This window comes from Coregonus lavaretus, assembly GCF_964263955.1.
Source record: "Coregonus lavaretus genome assembly, chromosome: 33".
NCBI classification, from domain to species: Eukaryota; Metazoa; Chordata; class Actinopteri; order Salmoniformes; family Salmonidae; genus Coregonus; species Coregonus lavaretus.
In genome coordinates this window covers 5,042,181-5,064,058 of record NC_140020.1, presented here as the reverse complement: position 1 = coordinate 5,064,058, position 21,878 = coordinate 5,042,181, and the positions used below count along the sequence as shown (strand labels likewise).

General features: G+C 41.3%; 3 protein-coding genes across 3 annotated transcripts in view; 1 reads left to right on the top strand and 2 right to left on the bottom strand.

The window, feature by feature from the left end:
- Positions 1-21,878, top strand: part of LOC311108574 (translocating chain-associated membrane protein 2-like) — a 266,741-nt gene that overhangs the window by 66,618 nt on the left and 178,245 nt on the right. The window lies entirely within an intron of this gene.
- Positions 5,450-8,725, bottom strand: LOC311108586 (rhomboid domain-containing protein 2-like). The gene is made up of 4 exons (XM_084151240.1): positions 8,218-8,725; positions 7,260-7,664; positions 6,896-7,043; positions 5,450-6,648 (listed from the first exon to the last, which is right to left on the bottom strand). Exons 1-4 carry the CDS (start codon positions 8,402-8,404, stop codon positions 6,159-6,161), a joined length of 1,230 nt encoding a protein of 409 aa, XP_084007366.1. The 5' UTR covers positions 8,405-8,725; the 3' UTR covers positions 5,450-6,158.
- LOC311108062 (rhomboid domain-containing protein 2-like) lies at positions 15,116-20,637 on the bottom strand (the record flags this gene model as incomplete). Its single annotated transcript, XM_084150710.1, has 4 exons — positions 15,116-17,389; positions 17,637-17,784; positions 18,241-18,645; positions 20,586-20,637. 4 exons carry the CDS (start codon positions 20,635-20,637, stop codon positions 16,900-16,902), a joined length of 1,095 nt encoding a protein of 364 aa, XP_084006836.1. The 3' UTR covers positions 15,116-16,899.

The following is a 21,878-nucleotide window of genomic DNA, read 5'->3' as shown; positions in this document are numbered from 1 at the left end:
TTCGTAGCTTTTCTCTTATTGAATTAAAGCGTTTGGTGATTGGTGTGTAGTCTATCTGGCGCGCGTCAAGTTATGCCCTAAAGTTTAGGCTTACGCACTAATGCCAAATAGCCTATAGATATAACTTGCACAATAATTATACATTTATGGATTTTTTTATGTATTGTTTTCTGTTTATTCAACAATATTTCATGACCCTAAATCCGCCGCCCTGTGGATATAACCGCGGGACTTCTGGTTATGAGTCAACCCGCGCATCACTAGTGTGTGTCACATCTCAATTGTTTGACCCTATGTCTGTACAGATTATTGTGGCCAAACCCAACATCCCTGTCATTGTTGCTCCGCCTGCTGTGGAGTACTTACCATACCACCACAGCCCTCGCCTGGCCCCAATCACCAACCTGAGCGAGAACGGTAGGAAGCTGCTCCAGAAAATGGCAGGAGTGTCCCCACAGGTGAGAGGAAATACAGAAAGCCCTTGCCTGGCCCCCATCACCAACCTGAGTGAGAACAGCAGGAAGCTGCTCCAGGAAACGGCGCAGAAAATGGCAGGAGTGTACCCACAGGTGAGAGGAAACAGGAAGGGGATATTGGCCATATGTCCTACAGTATATCATAACTCTAGATATTGTAGCTCAAGAGTAGAAAATAGCCATAAGCTTATATTACTTTATCTCCTTGTCCAAAATATTCAGGAAGGGAAGGTCAAAAGGAAAAAGGGCAAGGCAAAAAAGCGAGTGAAGCAAGAGCAGGCTAGTAACATGAAGCAGGTGGAAAATGTTGGAGAAAGTAAGGAGGACAAGAAAGAGGAAAAGAAGAGTCTGAGGAAAGGTGAGGAAATAGAAGAAGGAGAAGTAGAACATAACAAGGGCATTTTTTAGATTTATAGAAATAGAATGAGGTAGAGATTTATAGAAATAGAATGAGATAGCAGAGAAAGAGCAGCTATCTGATGTGTAAGTGAAAACTACTACCGTATTTATTGTCCTGTTTGATTGACAGGTTTCTCCAGTGGCTGCTGCCCAAACTGAGATGTTTGAATAAATAATGGCCATCTACTACTACAACACACACACACACAGATTTTGAGTATAGGCTTACTCCTCCAATACACACAGAAACTTAATTTCAGACACAGGAACTATGTTTAGCAAAATACACATATTGGTCTCGTTCTAATATTTTGAGACATGCACTATTCTTTAAAATAAAAAAACTACAAAAAAATTCCAATAAAGCTTTTTAAATTGCAATTATTTGTGTCAGACTGTTTTTTTTTTCTTCATTAATTACAACAAGGGAACAATTATTGTAGTGACATTACATGACATGTTATGTACCAGTGGGTGTTTTATATTCTGCTGTCCTGCACTGGATCCCACTGTAGGTGGCAGTAGTGCACAAAATAGTTGGTTTGCTCACCAGAAACCCAACCAGGCAGAGAGACTATTGTTACCATGCAACGAGCAGATGCTTCAGTGCAGGGTTGCCATGTCCGCAGTTTTGCTAACATTTGGGCTACTTTGAAAACGATGTCGCGGGGGGTAAACATGGCATTTCTTCAAACAAAACATATTTTTCACTGTGACCTGCTGCTGACTACCAGGCAGTGAGCAGGCAGGTTGTTACTGAATGAGCAGTAGGAAGGGGGAGGGCCGTGTTCATTCAAAAATCATGTCAAACACTATTATTGCAACTTATTATGTGAGTTGTTAAGCATATTTTTACTCCTGAACTTATTTAGGCTTGCCATAACAAAGGGGTTGAATACATATTGACTCAAGACATTTCAGCTTTTCATTTTTTATAGCTTTCTAAACATTTCTAAAAACATAATTCCACTTTGACATTATGGGGTGTTGTGTGTAGGTCAGTGACAGAAAATCTCAATTTATTCCATTTTAAATTCAGGCTGTAACACAACAAAATGTGGGTGTGAATACTTCCTGAAGGCACAGTACATGTACAAGCTTTGAGGGTTTTTTGAAAGAGAAAATCCATCATTATTGTGTGCCTACTGTAAATATGGCTGCCACTTGTCTTTTCCTAGGAATGCTCGGAACATGGCGCGGGATGTGCAGAATTCCTTCTATGACATCGTTGAGGAGGTGGGAGGTCTCACACACACACAGGCTGTGGCTTACATCAAGAAGCTGATGACCAAGGGCCGCTACTCTCAGGACGTGTGGAGCTAAGGAAGATTAAGTTAACGTTACAGCACACCCTCACAACCCCATATGTTAACCTATTTCTTTCGGGTGGAGGGTGAGTGGTAACGGAAAACAGTTTTAAACTGTTTTTGGAGGTAACGTGTCAGCACATAATCACTAAATGGAAAGACGTATGAATGAATGTTTGTTGTACTTATTGTCTTGTTGTGTAATCTTACTGACAGCATTTTGTAGAGACTCGTGCTGAGAGGTAGTGCAATTCATTCAAGATTGGTTGGGAATGGGCTCATACTCCAAATCGACCCCTAACCCCCAGGCCTTTCATGTACACTGAACAAAATATAAACGCAACATGTAAAGTGTTGGTCCCATGTTTCATGAGCTGAAATAAAAGATCCCAGACATTTTCCATCCACACAAAAAGCTTATTTCTCTCAAATTTTGTGCACGTGTAACCACGCCAGCCCAGGACCTCCACATCCGGCTCCTTCACCTGTGGGATCGTCTGAGACCAACCACCCGGACAGCTGATGAATCTGTGGGTTTGCACAACAGAATAATTTCTGCACAAACTGTCAGTAACCGTCTCAGGGAAGCTAATCTGCATGCTCGTCGTCCTCACCAGGGTCTTGACCTGACTGCAGTTTGGCGTCGTAACTGACTTCTGTGGGCAAATGCTCACCTTCGATAGCAACTGGCATGCTGGAGAAGTGTGCTCTTCACGGATGAATCCCGGTTTCAACTGTACCAGGTAGAAGTCAGCGTGTATGGCGCCATGTGGGCGAGCGGTTTGCTGATGTCAACATTGTGGACAGAGTGCCCCGTGGTGGTGGGGTTATGGTATGGACAGGCATAAGCTACGGACAATGAACACAATTGCATTTTAAATCGATGGCAATTTGAATGCACAGAGATACCGTGACGAGATCCTGAGGCCCATTGTCGTGCCATTCATCCGCCACCATCACCTCACGTTTCAGCACAATAATGCACGGCCCCATGTCACAAGGATCTGTTCACAATTTCTGGAAGCTGAAAATGTCCCAGTTCTTCCATGGCCTGCATACTCACCAGACATGTCACTGATTGAGCATGTTTGGGATGCTCTGGATTGACGTGTACGACAGCGTGTTCCATATCTGAATTCCCAGTCATGTGAAATCCATAGATTAGGGCCTAATTTATTCATTTCAATTGACTGATTTCCTTATATGAACTGTAACTCAGTAAAATCTTTGAAATAGTTGCATGTTGCGTTTATATTTTTGTTCAGTGTAGATTTGGTCCACGCGCTCCTTTTAAGGTTATGGAACATTTTGGAATAAACCAATAGATTTTTTTATAAAATAGAGTGCAGACCTTCATTGTTTCCCATCAGATTAGAAAAGTTGGAGATATTATACATTGAATGTTACACATCGTTTTTGTAAGTGAAACTAGGCGCAAACAGAGGTGATTATGATATGAAATATTGCCTCTGGACGTTTATCATGCTGTGAAGATCCCCACAAGGCGATAAAAAAAATAATATATTGTAAATTAACTCCTGAAATGTCTACGGCATTGAAAGCATTCTATATTTGCATCTTTAAATGTATTTACAAGTTCAACATGGCTGCCTATTCAGATGCACGAAGGTTGTGTAAATACAGAGAGCAGTGCAAGATTAGTCAAATATGCATACTAGTAGCACATTCATATTGTACCATGTACTGTACAATTCCTACATTTAAATTGCAGTAACTGTTTAGTCATTGAGCCTTGTTCTTCATCGGTTCATTAAACGAAAAGGTTGTAGATTAAATGGTGGTTTACTGTAAAAATGCCCAGGTGTTTTTTTCTCATGCTCTCCCACTGTAAGGCTTAGTACCGACTAGTTATGTTTAGCTGGACACTACCACGGCATTTAGGCAATGCAATATGTGTTGTATTGTATGTGCACTTGCAGTACAACATGAATACATCTATTAACTGTCATTTATGTGTGTTCTGATAATCACTAATTCTGGGATATGTATATGTAAGAACTTTATCTAGTTTTATTTTCTTATGCTGATGGTTGAAAGCCTAAATACAAAATATTTACTTCAATTTTCTGAGGTTCTGTAACCGTATGAAATAGAATCAAGTGGATGATATACGGGTGATGTTCAGCAGTCTATCATTTTAGCACGTCATTTTGTGTTTCTTTTAATAGAGAAACCCTCAACTATTGTAGTGATACAGAATCAAATATGGCATGGTACATGTTGTCATTTAAATAAGAAATGTGCCTTTTTAAAATTGACCTGTGTTACATGACTCTTACCACTTGATCCAGTTTTATATGCAAAATAGCTATTTGTATATAAACAGTAACTTTAAAGCATGCATTTGTAAAGAAATAATAAATGGAGATCATTGATTTGCTTTATTTAGTCTTGGTTGTCATTTATGGCTTCTCTTTACTGTGCACGACTAGTTAATTTTCCAAAGATTACATCATAATCTGCCCTTGTAGCCCACACTCTTGATCACCTCACCCACTTGTCCCCTGCTTCTGAATTTCCAAAATTTTTGAACGATGCATTGCAAAACAAACTGAATGTAATGGATCTAATTTAGTGGTGAGTGGATGCTATTTTGTATTTTATTCTAAGAACACAGATACCTTAAAAGAAAGGTAGGTGCGTGGATCAGAAAACCAAACAGTATCTGGTGTGACCACCATTTCCCTCAAGCAGCACGACACATATCCTTCGCATTGAGTTGATCAGGCTGTTGATTGTGGCCTGTGGAATGTTGGGCCACTCTTCAACAGCTGTGCGAAGTTGCTGTTCATTGCTTGCCCATATCATAACCCCACCGCCACCATTGGGCACTCTGCTGGTCCTGGGGTGGCGTGGTTACACGTGGTCTGCGGTTGTGAGGCCGGTTGGACGTACTGCCAAATTCTCTAAAACGACGTTGGAGTCTGCTTATGGTACAGAAATGAATTTTAAATTCTCTCGCAACATCTCTGGTGGACATTTCTGCAGTCAGCATGCCAATTGCACGCTTCCTCAAAACTTGAGACATATGTAGCATTGTGTTGTGTGACAAAACTGCACATTTTAGAGTGGCTCTTTTATTGTCCCCAGCACAAGAAGCACCTGTGTAATGATCAAGCTGTTTAATCAGCTTCTTGATATGCTACACCTGTCAGGTGGATGGATTATCTTGGCAAAGGACAAATGCTCACTAACAGAGATTTAAACAAATTTGTATACAAAATTAGAGAAAGAAGCTTTTTGTACGTTTGGAAAATTTCTGGGATCTTTTATTTCAGCTCATGAAACATGGGACCAACACTTTACATGTTGCATTTATATTTTGTTAAGTGTAGTTAAGGGGGGAAAACTGATAATACATTAGTGTGATAAAAATGTTTAGTTTGAACTTAAAACTGTTCTGGTTTACTAAGGGTTTTGAAAAACGTTGTTTTAATCTAGGTTGTATAAATCAAGAGTACCAAGAGATTTGTCTACCGTATGTGTAAAAAAACACAAAGTACAAAACACACAAGCCAAAAGGAGTGGTCTTACAATCAACTGACAAGCAAACCCTTTATTGCATTGATTTGACCTTGAACATTCAGAGCCTGCTTGTATATTCAAACCAAAAACATCAGTGAAGAAAAAGTGGACCTTCAAGTACTGCCTCAAACCACTTGTCCAAGCATATTACATCTCAATGTATAACATGAGACAGAAAACACATTGAATGACAACTATGGGCTCGATTAAATCCGTATCGCCGTAGTTCAGAGCTATAGCGGCTTATAACCACACTGACATTTGTATTTTTTTAATGTTATTAGTTATACCAAGAGTTGACGTTTTTACAAGGATTGTGATTGCTGAAAATAGCACGCTTGAAATGTAAATGTAATTTCCGGTCTTCGCGAACATTGCCTTTACATTTCAATCGAGCTATAGCGAGTTTTGCCGTTACGGATTGAAGTCATCAATCTGTCAGTGAAGACACAGGTGCTCCTGGGTGAACCATCACAGATTCTGGCAGTGACTCCGGCATCTTTGCTGTGAAACTCTGGGGGGCACTGACAGACACAGACAGTGGACTGAGGTGGGAATGTTGAGAATGTGGATGTTGAGCCACTGGAGCCCAGTGACTGCTGGTTTGAGAGGCAGATGCATGCCCATGACTGAGTCCATGGCCGAAGCTGTGTTCGTGACTATGTCCATAACCTTGGCTGTGGCTGCAGCTGTGTCCATGTTCGTGACTATGTCCGTGACTTGGCCCAAAGCTATGCTTGAGGCCATATCCATGGTTGTGTCCGTAATAACCTGAGAGCTGAACAGGGCTCCCCTGTGTATAGTAGGAGTGGGCCCAGCCTTCAAATGTCTTTGGTGTGGTCTCGGTAGCCTGTAGGTTGGAGGTAAAGGACACTGGAGCGTAGGCTTGGACTGGGTAGGAGCCTGGGGTTGGAATGATTCTGCAATCAATGAGAACGTGGACAGAATTCAGAGAGCCTATCTATACCAGTAATTCTCTATCTAATCATGGGGGACCACTAGGTGCCTATTGTACAGTATTCAATTACAGCTGAGGATCATCAATTATAACTGCACCTCATTATACTGTAGTACATTATGTGCTCTGGCTTGCACACAGCAATTGTTATTTAATGACCTCTTGTCTTGTCTGATAAATGATATGTCTGGTGCTTTCTTAGTACTCACGGTGGGTGGACCGTCTTCCTTCTCTCCTCTGTTGATGCAGGGACATACAGGACACCAATGTTCCTCAGCAGCCTGAAAGGCATCTTCTTGTCCAGCACTGATGCCCTGGCATCGGACATGTCCAGAAGTGAGAGCCAGCCCTTTCCGTCTGTTTCACCAGTGCAAGTTAAGGAGAATGTGTGACGCAGTGATGCAATATTTTTTCTAAACAAACATGCCATAATGTTCAGCAGCAGGATTCATATACAACACCTATAACCTATTACCACTTAACTACACTACTAAGCACACTTATAAAGCTGTGACATACTGCAGAGGAGTGTATCAGTTATTTTGAACCACAATGAGGTTGGAGTAAGGATACAGATCCCCCCTGCGATGATGGCGATGGCATTGCAAAGGAAGACAGTGTGTGGGACCAAAAGTGTTATGATGAACAGAAACAGCCAGGGCAGGGCTAACATGGGTACAGTGACCCCGAAAAGAAAGCCCTTAACCATACGGGAGTGCACTGTGGCCATACCCATAAGGGAGAGGGACACTGGAATGAACCCCTCCACCTGGTTCTGGGCAGATGCACCAAACAGTAGCAGACCCAGTATGGTGTACAACACCCCTGTGCTGATAGAGAGCAGCAGAAACATGAGGAGGAACCGAACAGTGCCCACACTCTTCTCAATGCCTCCACAGAGGGGCACCAGAACCCCAATACTGAGGAGTAGCTGGGTCACTGTCTTGTGGTGGAAGGAGTATGTGATGAGCTTGTGCACTGCAAAGGAAGAGGAAAGGATTAAAACATAAATGATAGGGTTGACAGACATAAGCTACACTGGTGTGTTGTGCTGTAGCCTACTGCTGTAGCCTACTGGCACCATCTGTTACATTAGCTATAAGTTTTAATAATAATAATAATGTGGTCCTCTGTAGCTCAGCTGGTAGAGCACGGCGCTTGAAACGCCAAGGTAGTTGGTTCGATCCCCGGGACCACCCATACACAAAAAAATGTATGCACGCATGACTGTAAGTCGCTTTGGATAAAAGCGTCTGCTAAATGGCATATTATTATTATTATTATTATTATTATAATAATATGCCATTTAGCAGACGAAAGCGACTTACAGTCATGCGTGCATACATTTTTGTGTATGGGTGGTCCCGGGGATCGAACCCACTATCTTGGCGTTACAAGAGCCGTGCTCTACCAGCTGAGCTACAGAGGACCACCATTCTAGCAAGCTAGCTAACGTTACAACACTCTCATACAAAGTAGCTACTGAGCATATATAACTGTTGATTCACTCAGACCCTCCTAGCTAACTTACCATGCCCATTGCCAAAAACTGTCATTCCAAGACTGAAGACATCCTCTGATAAACCGAAATATGTAGTGACAGTAAACAAAACAAATGATACTATAATGACAGCAACAATCCCACTCGTGAGCCTGAACTCAGGAGTAAAACTCTTGAACCTCTGAACCATATGTTTTAAAATTATTCGGGATATCATTTTGATGACCAATGCATATTTGTCAAACTAGTACTTGGATAATCAAGCACAATAATCAATCAACTTTTCCTCCAATATTGCGCAACACTTTAGCCAGATTGTAGGTAGCTAGCTAGCTAGAGGTTCCCACTAGATAACACAGCCACAAAGTACAAATAGGCTATATCGTAAAAATTAATGAAAACAAAAATAGGCTTTTTGGTCTTAATTTAAGGTTGGGCATAAGGTTAGCAGTGTGGTTAAGTTTAAAATCCGAGTTTAAGAAGATGAATTGTAGAAATAGGCGGGCAAGCTTGCTAAGCAAAAACAAATGTACTGGACTTCCGCATTTGGATTCGTCACAACCACAAAGTTGCTCAACTGTTGCTCAGATCATCAAGTGCTGCATTTGAAGACACTGCCACCTGCTGACATGTGCCTCAAATGTGATGATCAAAGAGTCCTCTACAGCCATTTCAGTTAGATAGCTAGATAGATTTTATTTGACAGTTATAAATTACGACCAGGGGGAGATACCACCAGTCCAGTCCCATACAAGCCTTTCCTGTGACGTATTATGCGCGCCCATAAAAATGTGACCTATTGTGACGTAACCAAGCATAAATTCACTACATAAACTGTGTTCAGCTTTGATATAATCAGTACAATTGCTTTCTTCAGTCAGGTTGTTTCAGGTGCATAGTCTGCCCTAGCTGACACTGTGCAGAGAATAAATACTACGATTGGAAACGGTTGGATAGACCCGTCCATGGAGTTTAGAACGTCTGGTAGGCTCTTACATTCTTTGGTCCCAAATGGCACCCTGTAGTGTACTACTTTTGACCTGTGCCCATTGGGCTCAGGTCAAAATAAGTGCAATATATGGGCACTGGGGTGCCATTTGGGACATGCCCTTTATGCAGAAAGCAAGATGAATCGTAATGATGAGAGAATCAAAAGAGCTTTAAGGCGCCGCCCTTATGTGGTAAATATCAAATATATATATATTTAAAAAATCTTCTGTTTTTGTTATCACCTTTTAAATTGAGTGTTGTGTTGACAGTTGAATCCAGTGAGGGTGAACACCCCTGATTCTGTGATGTGGCCAACCGGCAAAGAGCGCAGAAGTCCAAGGCCTGTAAGTCAAATCTGACCTGAAAACAATAACACATAAACATTAGTTATGCTGCATGTACAAACTGCAGTTATCACAATAAAAGCAAGTGCAGATATCCCTCCTTATCTAACCACATTTGAAATTGAATATTGTCTTGACAGTCTACTTCAGTGCAGACCCCTCAGATCCACAAAAGGCCTGTATGTCACATTCAAATCAACCACATAACAGTAGCTACTTAAATTATTTATTGATAGCTACATCATTTATTTCCAAGTTATTTCCAAGGCCAAAATGAGCAAAAGAGTGTTACATTTTTTCTTTACTGTTCACAGCCAATCATTGTGAGCTGTGGGCAGGAACAGACATCTGGGGATGGATGGGACATCAATCCAGAGACTCTTAGCCAGGTCAGACATCTCTGCTGTTCCCATAGAGACAGAACAGATAGATCAATCTGTTGATTCATATGGCCATTTTGGTTGGCTTGGTTGAATTGACAATCATTCATTAGAAATGCTAAAGAATCCTACAGTATGGAAAGTCTTTAGCCCCATCCCTAATGTTATGGGAGTTGCATTTATTGCATTTCAATACACTTGCATTTTCAATTACCCATAAATTACTCACTACTTGTACAACTATGTTGGATTGCCTAAATATTCAACATTTTCTTGACAGTCAATGCCAGTGTATTCTATGGCTGCCCTAAGTACATGCCTTTGTCTGTCTCCTCAGTCTGGAAGGGTGACTCGGCTGATGGATAGAAATGATGATGGGGTGATCTCATCCTCCAACTCTGACATCTCTATCTACTCCTTCACTGACTGTGAATCTGAGGTAAGACAGTTGTACACCATGTCTTTGTTGAGTGACATCACTGTAAGGAGAATAGTCTCTGACTAGTTGACTCTGATACACAGTCTGATGAAAAGGATCATGAAAGGAGGACACCACCGCTGAAAGTGAAGGATGAGGAGGATGGAAAGGTGACAAGGCTTAAAGTGAGGGATATAGTAGAGGACTACGATCTTTCTCTCCACTCCTTCGATGAGTCAGACTTTCTGATATGTTCTGCAGCATGTATTTGAGTAACTCTTTGACTGAATGTGGAGAATGGACTATGACCAACTAGCTCTCTGACACACAGCGTGATAATGGCAATGATGCCTCTGCTGAGGACAGTCCAGGGCCTTCAAAGGAACCACTGAGAAAAGGGGCTTCACTGAAGGACCCTCGACTGATAGGCTCTTACATGTGTGTGTGTGTGTGTGTGTGTGTGTGTTAGTGGTGCGCGGGTCAGCTGTTTGTTCAACCGAACCCACCCGCAATTGCTAATAACCCATCCGCAACCGCCCGACTATATGTGATAAAGGGAAAATCTGAGGCCCGCACCTGACCCTAACCCGCAAATATATATATATAGAACACCGTCAGAACGATTTCTTAGCAGGGGGTGCAGGATTTTTTTGTGCCTAATTTGGATATGTTTCTGCTTATAATTTCCAACATTTTGGTAGGCTATTTTTTAGTCAACTTGTCTATAATTAGATAGAAGACTAAATAAACCAAAAACGTTTAGGGATCAAGAAGAAAATGCAATAACTCAAGAAAGAAAGGGAAACATTTTCTGTGCAAAATTTCCAAATGACATCAGTTTGACGGGTTGAAAACGACCAGACATGTTTCTGATAAGATTTCAGTTTGGCTTGGATGCACATTTTATGTGGTTGAAATATTATCAGCTTTTATGATGCTGATAAAGCAGTCCCTAGCTGCGCATTCACATTCCCTCAAGATGCTGAAATAAATCATATTTCTCCACTGCTGTTCCCGAGTCAAAATATAGCCTACATTTGGTGTAGCCTATCATTTTACTGCAAGAAATGCTTAATTCTGCAGGAGTTAATATTAAGACTGTGAGAGGTTAAAGATCTACAGTCAGTGTCCAGATTTCAGTTTCCATTTAACCCATCTGAACAGTAGGCTGTTTGTTCCCTTGACGTGCCATAGGCCTATTTGAATCCCCCTCTTGTGACTGTCGAATTTCTATAGTGCCTCACAATCATCAAACATAACATAGGCACTGCCATCATCCTCTTTTAACACTTCACCAAATATTTTCCAAACATTACTTTTCTGGCCGTCCCTTCTTTATTTTCAACTTTCCATTTCGTAGCTTTTCTCTTATTGAATTAAAGCGTTTGGTGATTGGTGTGTAGTCTATCTGGCGCGCGTCAAGTTATGCCCTAAAGTTTAGGCTTACGCACTAATGCCAAATAGCCTATAGATATAACTTGCACAATAATTATACATTTATGGATTTTTTAATGTATTGTTTTCTGTTTATTCAACAATATTTCATGACCCTAAATCCGCCGCCCTGTGGATATAACCGCGGGACTTCTGGTTATGAGTCAACCCGCGCATCACTAGTGTGTGTCACATCTCAATTGTTTGACCCTATGTCTGTACAGATTATTGTGGCCAAACCCAACATCCCTGTCATTGTTGCTCCGCCTGCTGTGGAGTACTTACCATACCACCACAGCCCTCGCCTGCCCCCAATCACCAACCTGAGCGAGAACGGTAGGAAGCTGCTCCAGAAAATGGCAGGAGTGGCCCCACAGGTGAGAGGAAATACAGAAAGCCCTTGCCTGGCCCCCATCACCAATAAAGGAAGCCCTCGCCTGGCCCCCATCACCAACCTGAGTGAGAACAGCAGGAAGCTGCTCCAGGAAATGGCGCAGAAAATGGCAGGAGTGTACCCACAGGTGAGAGGAAATACAGAAAGCCCATGCCTGGCCCCCATCACCAATACAGGAAGCCCTCGCCTGGCCCCCATCACCAACCTGAGTGAGAACAGCAGGAAGCTGCTCCAGGAAATGGCGCAGAAAATGGCAGGAGTGTACCCACAGGTGAGAGGAAACAGGAAGGGGATATTGGCCATATGTCCTACAGTATATCATAACTCTAGATATCGTAGCTCAAGAGTAGAAAATAGCCATAAGCTTATATTACTTTATCTCCTTGTCCAAATTATTCAGGAAGGGAAGGTCAAAAGGAAAAAGGGCAAGGCAAAAAAGCAAGTGAAGCAAGAGCAGGCCAGTAACATGAAGCAGGTGGAAAATGTTGGAGAAAGTAAGGAGGACAAGAAAGAGGAAAAGAAGAGTCTGAGGAAAGGTGAGGAAATAGAAGAAGGAGAAGTAGAACATAACAAGGGCATTTTTGAGATTTATAGAAATAGAATGAGGTAGAGAATTATAGAAATAGAATGAGATAGCAGAGAAAGAGCAGCTATCTGATGTGTAAGTGAAAACTACTATTTATTCTCCTGTTTGATTGACAGGTTTCTCCAGTGGCTCTGCCCAAACTGAGATGTTTGAATAAATAATGGCCATCTACTACTACAACACACACACACACACACACACACATTTTGAGTATTGCTTACTCCTCCAATACACACAGAAACTTAATTTCAGACACAGGAACAATGTTTAGAAAAATACACATATTGGTCTCGTTCTAATATTTTGAGACATGCACTATTCTTTAAAATAAAAAAACTACAAAAAAATTCCAATAAAGCTTTTTAAATTGCAATTATTTGTGTCAGACTGTTTTTTTCTTCTTCATTAATTACAACAAGGGAACAATTATTGTAGTGACATTACATGACATGTTATGTACCAGTGGGTGTTTTATATTCTGCTGTCCTGCACTGGATCCCACTGTAGGTGGCAGTAGTGCACAAAATAATTGGTTTGCTCACCAGAAACCCAACCAGGCAGAGAGACTATTGTTACCATGCAACGAGCAGATGCTTCAGTGCAGGGTTGCCATGTCCGCAGTTTTGCTAACATTTGGGCTACTTTGAAAACGATGTCGCGGGGGTAAACATGGCATTTCTTCAAACAAAACATATTTTTCACTGTGACCTGCTGCTGACTACCAGGCAGTGAGCAGGCAGGTTGTTACTGAATGAGCAGTAGGAAGGGGGAGGGCCGTGTTTTTGTGTGTGTGTTTTAGAGCCACAGCAGGCAGCTGAGTCACCGGCCATCAAGTATGCTATTAATTTGTATGCCATTGTAGGATACTGTAGCCTACCATTTGATACAATAAATATGTTGAAATTAAGATATCACTGGAGTCATTGCAAGTCAATTTGTGCCACTTGTGTAGCTTACCTGGAGCTGGCAAACAGATGTAATAAATAGCCTATAACTTTAAGCATATGTTTTCGTTTCAGTCTCCTCCATCTCCACTAACCGAAGATCATTGTATATATATTTTTCTATTAATGATGTAAAATAAACAGCTGTACAGAAAGACTCTTGTGAAGGCCAAATTACAGAGGAGGAACTTCTTGATGCAATTAAAGCCTTTAAGTCTGGGAAAACTCCAGGGTTGGATGGCATACCAGTCGAGGTATACCAAACCTTATTTGATATACTCAGAGGACCCTTATTAGCATGTTTTAACCACACCTACAAAAATGGTAGATTATCAGATACTCAACAAGGTCTGATTTCATTATTACTGAAACAGCATCCAAGTGGTAAATATAAAGATCCGGTCCATTAAAAAAATTGGTGGCCCCTTACACTTCAGTGTTGTGATGCAAAAATTCTAGCAAAATATATAGCGTATAGAATTAAAAAGGTATTGTCGGATATTATTCATCCTAATCAGACAGGTTGTTTACATGGATGATACATTGGAGATAATATAAGACAAGTACTGGAAACAATAGAACACTATGAAAAATCTGGGAAACCAGGCCTGGTATTCATAGCTGACTTTGAAAAGGCTTTTGATAAAGTACGACTGGAATTTATATATAAATGCCTGGATTAAATTTCAATTTTGGAGAATCTCTTATAAAATGGGTTAAAGTTACAGTATGTAGAGTAACCCTAGGTGTAAAATAGTAAATAATAACTACTTCTCAGAAAGTATTAAGCTGTCAAGAGGAGTAAAACAAGGTTGTCCACTATCTGCATATCTATTTATTATGGCCATCGAAATGTTAGCTATTAAAATCAGATCCAACAATAATATCAAGGGGTTAGAAATCAAGGGCTTAAAAACAAAGATGTCATTGTACGCTGATGATTCATGCTTTCTTTTAAATCCACAATTTGGATCCCTCCACAGCCTCATAGAGGATCTAGGTACTTTTTCTAACCTTTTACATTACCGTGTAGTTTACCAATAAAATGGTCTGACGGTGATGTGGACATACTCGGTATACATATCCCGAAATAAAGAAATTATCTCACTACAATACATTTTAATAGAAAGTTAGCAAAAATATATAAAAATGTTCTACCATGGAAAGGAAAATACCTGTCTATTTGTGGTAAAATCACCCTGATTAACTCTTTAGTCATATCCCAGTTTACCTATTTGCTTATGGTCTAGCCTACATCTAGGGACCTGTTTTTAAAAACTATATGAGCAAAAAAGATTCAATTTTATTTGGAACGGCAAGCCAGACAAAATTAAACGGGCCTATTTATATAATGAACATGAATTCGGAGGGCAGAAATTATTAAATATTAAAGCATTAGACCCCTCACTAAAGGCTTCAGTCATGCAAAAGTTATACTTAAATCCAAACTGGTTTTCTAGCAGATTAATAAGAATATCTCACCCCATGTTCAAGAATGGCCTTTTCCCCTTTATTCAGATTACAACCTCTCACTGAAAATGAAATCATCTCCAAAATATCACTATTTTAAAAATAAGCCATAGAAAGTTGGTTGCGATTTCAGTTTAATCCACCAGAAAAGACAGAACAAATAATACAACAAATAATGTGGTTAAACTCAAATATAATTTTTATATTATTATTTTTTCAAAAAAATGTTTAAAAAAGGTATAATCTTTGTAAATGATATCATAAATAGGACTAGTGGAGTTATGCCACACATGCAGCTAACAAAAATATATGGAAATGTCTGCTCTACCCAAAATTACAACCAACTAATTGCAGCATTAACGCAAAAATGGAAGAGGCAAGTGGAAGGGGGAAAAAATAAGGAACTTGTCTTCATTAAAGACCAAAATTGGTTAATGAAAATTGTGATAAATAAAAAAGTATATCAGTTTTATTTAAGGACAAAAAATTTGACAGCTGTGCCATATAGATTGCAAAATAGTTGGAAAGAGATTTTCGATGTACCGATACCATGGCACATGGTTTATGAACTGATACGCAAAACAACGCCGGATTCAAAACCTAAAATTTTTCAATTAAAATTATTATACAAAATTCTTGCAACCAATAGAATGTTATATATATGGGGGATACAACCATCCCAGCTCTGCAGATTTTTCTGCGAAGAGACCGATTCATTAGATCATTTGTTTTGGTACTGTCCATGTGTAGCTTGTTTTTGGTCAAAGGTCCAGGAAGAAGAAGTGCAACATTTACCTGGAGCTAACTCTGCAGATAGCACTACTGGGTGATTTGAAAAGTCATAGTCAATCGATCAATAATATAATAATACTTTTAACAAAAATGTTTATCTTTAATTTACAATCTGTAGAAACTATGAGAATAGAAAGGTTCAGAACTTTTGTGAAACATCACAGCACAGTTGAAAAATATATGGCAAATGTAAATAAAAAATGGATGGTGTTAAGAGATAGATGGGAGGGGTTGAGTGGAGCTGAAGGGTGGGATTAAAAACAACAAGATAACTAATGTAAAATATATTGTGATGGGACCAACACTTTACATGTTGCATTTATATTTTTGTTAAGTGTAGTTAAGGGGGAAAAACTGATAATACATTAGTGTGATAAAAATGTTTAGTTTGAACTAAAAACTGTTCTGGTTTACTAAGTGTTTTGAAAAACGTTGTTTTAATCTAGGTTATATAAATCAAGAGTACCAAGAGATTTGTCTACCGTCTGTGTAAAAAAACACAAAGTACAAAACACACAAGCCAAAAGGAGTGGTCTTACAATCAACTGACAATCAAACCCTTCTTGCATTGATTTGACCTTGAACATTCAGAGCCTGCTTGTATATTCAAACCAAAAACATCAGTGAAGAAAAAGTGGACCTTCAAGTACTGCCTCAAACCACATGTCCAAGCATATTACATCTCAATGTATAACATGAGACAGAAAACACATTGAATGACAACTATGGGCTCGATTAAATCCGTATTGCCGTAGTTCAGAGCTATAGCGGCTTATAACCACACTGACATTTTTTTTTTTTTTTATGTTATTAGTTATACCAAGAGTTGACGTTTTTACAAGGATTGTGATTGCTGAAAATAGCACGCTTGAAATGTAAATGTAATTTCCGGTCTTCGCGAACATTGCCTTTAAATTTCAATCGAGCTATAGCGAGTTTTGCCGTTACGGATTGAAGTCATCAATCTGTCAGTGAAGACACAGGTGCTCCTGGGTGAACCATCACAGATTCTGGCAGTGACTCCGGCATTTTTGCTGTGAAACTCTGGGGGGCACTGACAGACACAGACAGTGGACTGAGGTGGGAATGTTGAGAATGTGGATGTTGAGCCACTGGAGCCCAGTGACTGCTGGTTTGAGAGGCAGATGCATGCCCATGACTGAGTCCATGGCCGAAGCTGTGTTCGTGACTATGTCCATGACCTTGGCTGTGGCTGCAGCTGTGTCCATGTTCGTGACTATGTCCGTGACTTGGCCCAAAGCTATGCTTGAGGCCATATCCATGGTTGTGTCCATTATAACCTGAGAGCTGAACAGGGCTCCCCTGTGTATAGTAGGAGTTGGCCCAGCCTTCAAATGTCTTTGGTGTGGTCTCGGTAGCCTGTAGGTTGGAGGTAAAGGACACTGGAGCGTAGGCTTGGACTGGGTAGGAGCCTGGGGTTGGAATGATTCTGCAATCAATGAGAACGTGGACAGATTTCAGAGAGCCTATCTATACCAGTAATTCTCTATCTAATCATGGGGGACCACTAGGTGCCTATTGTACAGTATTCAATTACAGCTGCGGATCATCAATTATAACTGCACCTCATTATACTGTAGTACATTATGTGCTCTGGCTTGCACACAGCAATTGTTATTTAATGACCTCTTGTCTTGTCTGATAAATGATATGTCTGGTGCTTTCTCAGTACTTACGGTGGGTGGACCGTCTTCCTTCTCTCCTCTGTTGATGCAGGGACATACAGGACACCAATGTTCCTCAGCAGCCTGAAAGGCATCTTCTTGTCCAGCACTGATGCCCTGGCATCGGACATGTCCAGAAGTGAGAGCCAGCCCTTACCGTCTGTTTCACCAGTGCAAGTTAAGGAGAATGTGTGACGCAGTGATGCAAGATTTTTTCTAAACAAACATGCCATAATGTTCAGCAGCAGGATTCATATACAACACCTATAACCTATTACCACTTAACTACACTACTAAGCACACTTATAAAGCTGTGACATACTGCAGAGGAGTGTATCAGTTATTTTGAACCACAATGAGGTTATAGCCGGCCGCGACCGGGAGACCCATGGGGCGGCGCACAATTGGCCCAGCGTTGTCCAGGGTAGGGGAGGGAATGGCCGGCAGGGATGTAGCTCAGTTGGTAGAGCATGGCGTTTGCAACGCCAGGGTTGTGGGTTCGATTCCCACGGGGGGGCAGTATGAAAAATTAAAAAATAACTCACTAACTGTAAGTCGCTCTGGATAAGAGCGTCTGCTAAATGACTAAAATGTAAATGTAAATGAGTAAGGATACAGATCCCCCCTGCGATGATGGCGATGGCATTGCAAAGGAAGACAGTGTGTGGGACCAAAAGTGTTATGATGAACAGAAACAGCCAGGGCAGGGCTAACATGGGTACAGTGACCCCGAAAAGAAAGCCCTTAACCTTACGGGAGTGCACTGTGGCCATACCCATAAGGGAGAGGGACACTGGAATGAACCCCTCCACCTGTTTCTGGGCAGATGCACCAAACAGTAGCAGACCCAGTATGGTGTACAACACCCCTGTGCTGATAGAGAGCAGCAGAAACATGAGGAGGAACCGAACAGTCCCCACACTCTTCTCAATGCCTCCACAGAGGGGCACCAGAACCCCAATACTGAGGAGTAGCTGGGTCACTGTCTTGTGGTGGAAGGAGTATGTGATGAGCTTGTGCACTGCAAAGGAAGAGGAAAGGATTAAAACATAAATGATAGGGTTGACAGACATAAGCTGCACTGGTGTGTTGTGCTGTAGCCTGCTGCTGTAGCCTACTGGCACCATCTGTTACATTAGCTATACGTTTTAGCAAGCTAGCTAACGTTACAACACTCTCATTCAAAGTAGCTACTGAGCATATATGACTGTTGATTCACTCAGACCCTCCTAGCTAACTTACCATGCCCATTGCCAAAAACTGTCGTTCCAAGACTGAAGACATCCTCTGATAAACCGAAATATGTAGTGACAGTAAACAAAACAAATGATACTCTAATGACAGCAACAATCCCACTCGTGAGCCTGAACTCAGGAGTAAAACTCTTGAACCTCTGAACCATATGTTTTAAAACTATTCGGATATCATTTTGATGCCCAATGCATATTTGTCAAACTTGGATAATCAAGTACAATAATCAATATTTTCCTCCAATATTGCGTAAAACTTTAGCCAGATTATAGGTAGCTAGCTAGCTAGCTAGAGGTTCCCACTAGATAACAAAGCCACAAATTACAAATAGGCTATATCTTAAAAATTAATGAAAACAAAAATAGGCTTTTTGGTCTTAATTTAAGGTTGGGCATAAGGTTAGCAGTGTGGTTAAGTTTAAAATCCGAGTTTAAGAAGATGAATTGTAGAAATAGGCGGGCAAGCTTGCTAAGCAAAAACAAATGTACTGGACTTCCGCATTTGGATTTGTCACAACCACAAAGTTGCTCAACTGTTGCTCAGATCATCAAGTGCTGCATTTGAAGACACTGCCACCTGCTGACATGTGCCTCAAATGTGATGATCAAAGAGTCCTCAACAGCCATTTGAGTTAGATAGCTAGATAGATTTTATTTGACAGTTATGAATTACGACCAGGGGTAGATACCACCAGTCCAGTCCCATACAAGCCTTTCCTGTGACGTATTATGCGCGGCCATAAAACTGTGACCTATTGTGACGTAACCAAGCATAAATTCACTACATAAACTGTGTTCAGCTTTGATACAATCAGTACAATCGCTTTCTTCAGTCAGGTTGTTTCAGGTGCATAGTCTGCCCTAGCTGACACTGTGCAGAGAATAAATACTACGATTGGAAACGGTTGGATAGACCCGTGCGCACTGCACAAGGTGATTTGGAGTTTAGAACGTCTGGTAGGCTCTTACATTCTTTGGTCCCAAATGGCACCCTGTAGTGTACTACTTTTGACCTGTGCCCATTGGACTCAGGTCAAAATAAGTGCAATATATGGGCACTGGGGTGCCATTTGGGACATGCCCTTTATGCGTGTGTGTGCCAGGATATGTTTTGTGCCAATCAATTGATGGAAATGTATCCCTCAGAAAGCAAGATGAATCGTAATGATGAGTGAATCAAAAGAGCTTTAAGGCGCCGCCCTTATGTGTTAAATATCAAATATATATATATATATTTAAAAAATCTTCTGTTTTTGTTATCACCTTTTAAATGGAGTGTTGTGTTGACAGTTGAATCCAGTGAGGGTGAACACCCCTGATTCTGTGATGTGGCCAACCGGCAAAGTGCGCAGAAGGCCAAGGCCTGTAAGTCAAATCTGACCTGAAAACAATAACACATAAACATTAGTTATGCTGCATGTACAAACTGCAGTTATCACAATAAAAGCAAGTGCAGATATCCCTCCTTATCTAACCACATTTGAAATGGAATATTGTCTTGACAGTCTACTTCAGTGCAGACCCCTCAGATCCACAAAAGGCCTGTATGTCACATTCAAATCAACCACATAACAGTAGCTACTTAAATTATTTATTGATAGCTACATCATTTATTTCCAAGTTATTTCCAAGGCCAAAATGAGCAAAAGAGTGTTACATTTTTTCTTTACTGTTCACAGCCAATCATTGTGAGCTGTGGGCAGGAACAGACATCTGGGGATGGATGGGACATCAATCCAGAGCCTCTTAGCCAGGTCAGACATCTCTGCTGTTCCCATAGAGACAGAACAGATAGATCAATCTGTTGATTCATATGGCCATTTTGGTTGGCTTGGTTGAATTGACAATCATTCATTAGAAATGCTAAAGAATGGGGCGGAGCTAGCATGTTGGAGTGAACGGCTGTGTGTGAGAGGCTCCCGCAACTTTTTTGCGAAATAATCTAACCTAACTTACTTTATTGCACTTGTTACAACAAACTTTTCTTACTAATACAATATTGTAACTTTCTATGTGAAAATGCCTAGTAATAAGCGACCAAAGGACAATAAATCCACATCAGAGGTCTACACCCCACCAAACAACGAGACAAACATGGCGGAAGGCACAGGTAACAACGTGACACTTACAGAACTTACCCGGGCTTTGGGAGAACTACGTGTTGCTATAGCGGAGGATCTTAAGGCTACTATTGCTGAACTGGACACTAAAATCGAGAGCACCATTCGAACGGTCGCTTCGCAGGGCCAGAGTATTGTGGACCTTGAGAAAGCTTCTGAATTCAACGCTGGTAGGATCGACGAGTTAGAGATGCTATGCACGTCATTGCAGGATAATGTGCAGAGGCTTTCTGTGAAAGTGGTCGACCTGGAGGGCAGATCCAGGCGGCATAACCTTTGCGTTGTGGGTCTGGCAGAAGGGGTGGAGGCGGGCTCTCGCCCCACCGACTTCTTCGCCAAGCTACTGAAGGATGCAATGGGACCGGATGTTTTGGCGTCGGATCCCCTAGTGGACCGTGCACATCGCGCCCTTGTCCCAGTGCCTGGACCGGGCCAGCGTCCTCGCCCAGTAATCATCTGTTGTCACAGTTTCAAGACCAAGGATCTTATCCTGCGCGAGGCTCGAATGAGGGGTAACCTGTTACATAAAGGGCACCCCTTTCGTGTCTATGAGGACTATGCGCCCGATGTGGCAAAGCACCGCGCTGGCTACAGAGATGTCATGACCAAACTCTACAAACTCCATCTTCACCCAGCCTTGCTCTTCCCTGCAAGACTAAGAATTACCCCGCCTTCCGGGGAGAAGATCTGGCTCTCCTCGGTTCTGGACGCAGAGAAGTTTGTCCGGGAATATACACCAATCCCCCGTACAGGTTAGAGTGCCTTGTCATTGTGTGTTAAGGTCTGCTCACGGACTCGAATCCATACCATACCATACCATAACGGGTGAAACCGTATTAAACGGTCTCAGCAAGGGCTACCGAACATGTAATACGATGAGCTGA

Bases quoted from the DNA above. Each gene is read 5' to 3' on its own strand.
- LOC311108586 (XM_084151240.1), bottom strand. From the start codon at position 8,404: ATGATATCCCGAATAATTTTAAAACATATGGTTCAGAGGTTCAAGAGT. The intron at 7,665-8,217 runs GTAAGTTAGCTA...CTTCCTTTGCAG, and splicing joins AGTTTTTGGCAATGGGCATG to TGCACAAGCTCATCACATAC. The intron at 6,649-6,895 runs GTGAGTACTAAG...CATTGATTGCAG, and splicing joins AGGAAGACGGTCCACCCACC to AATCATTCCAACCCCAGGCT.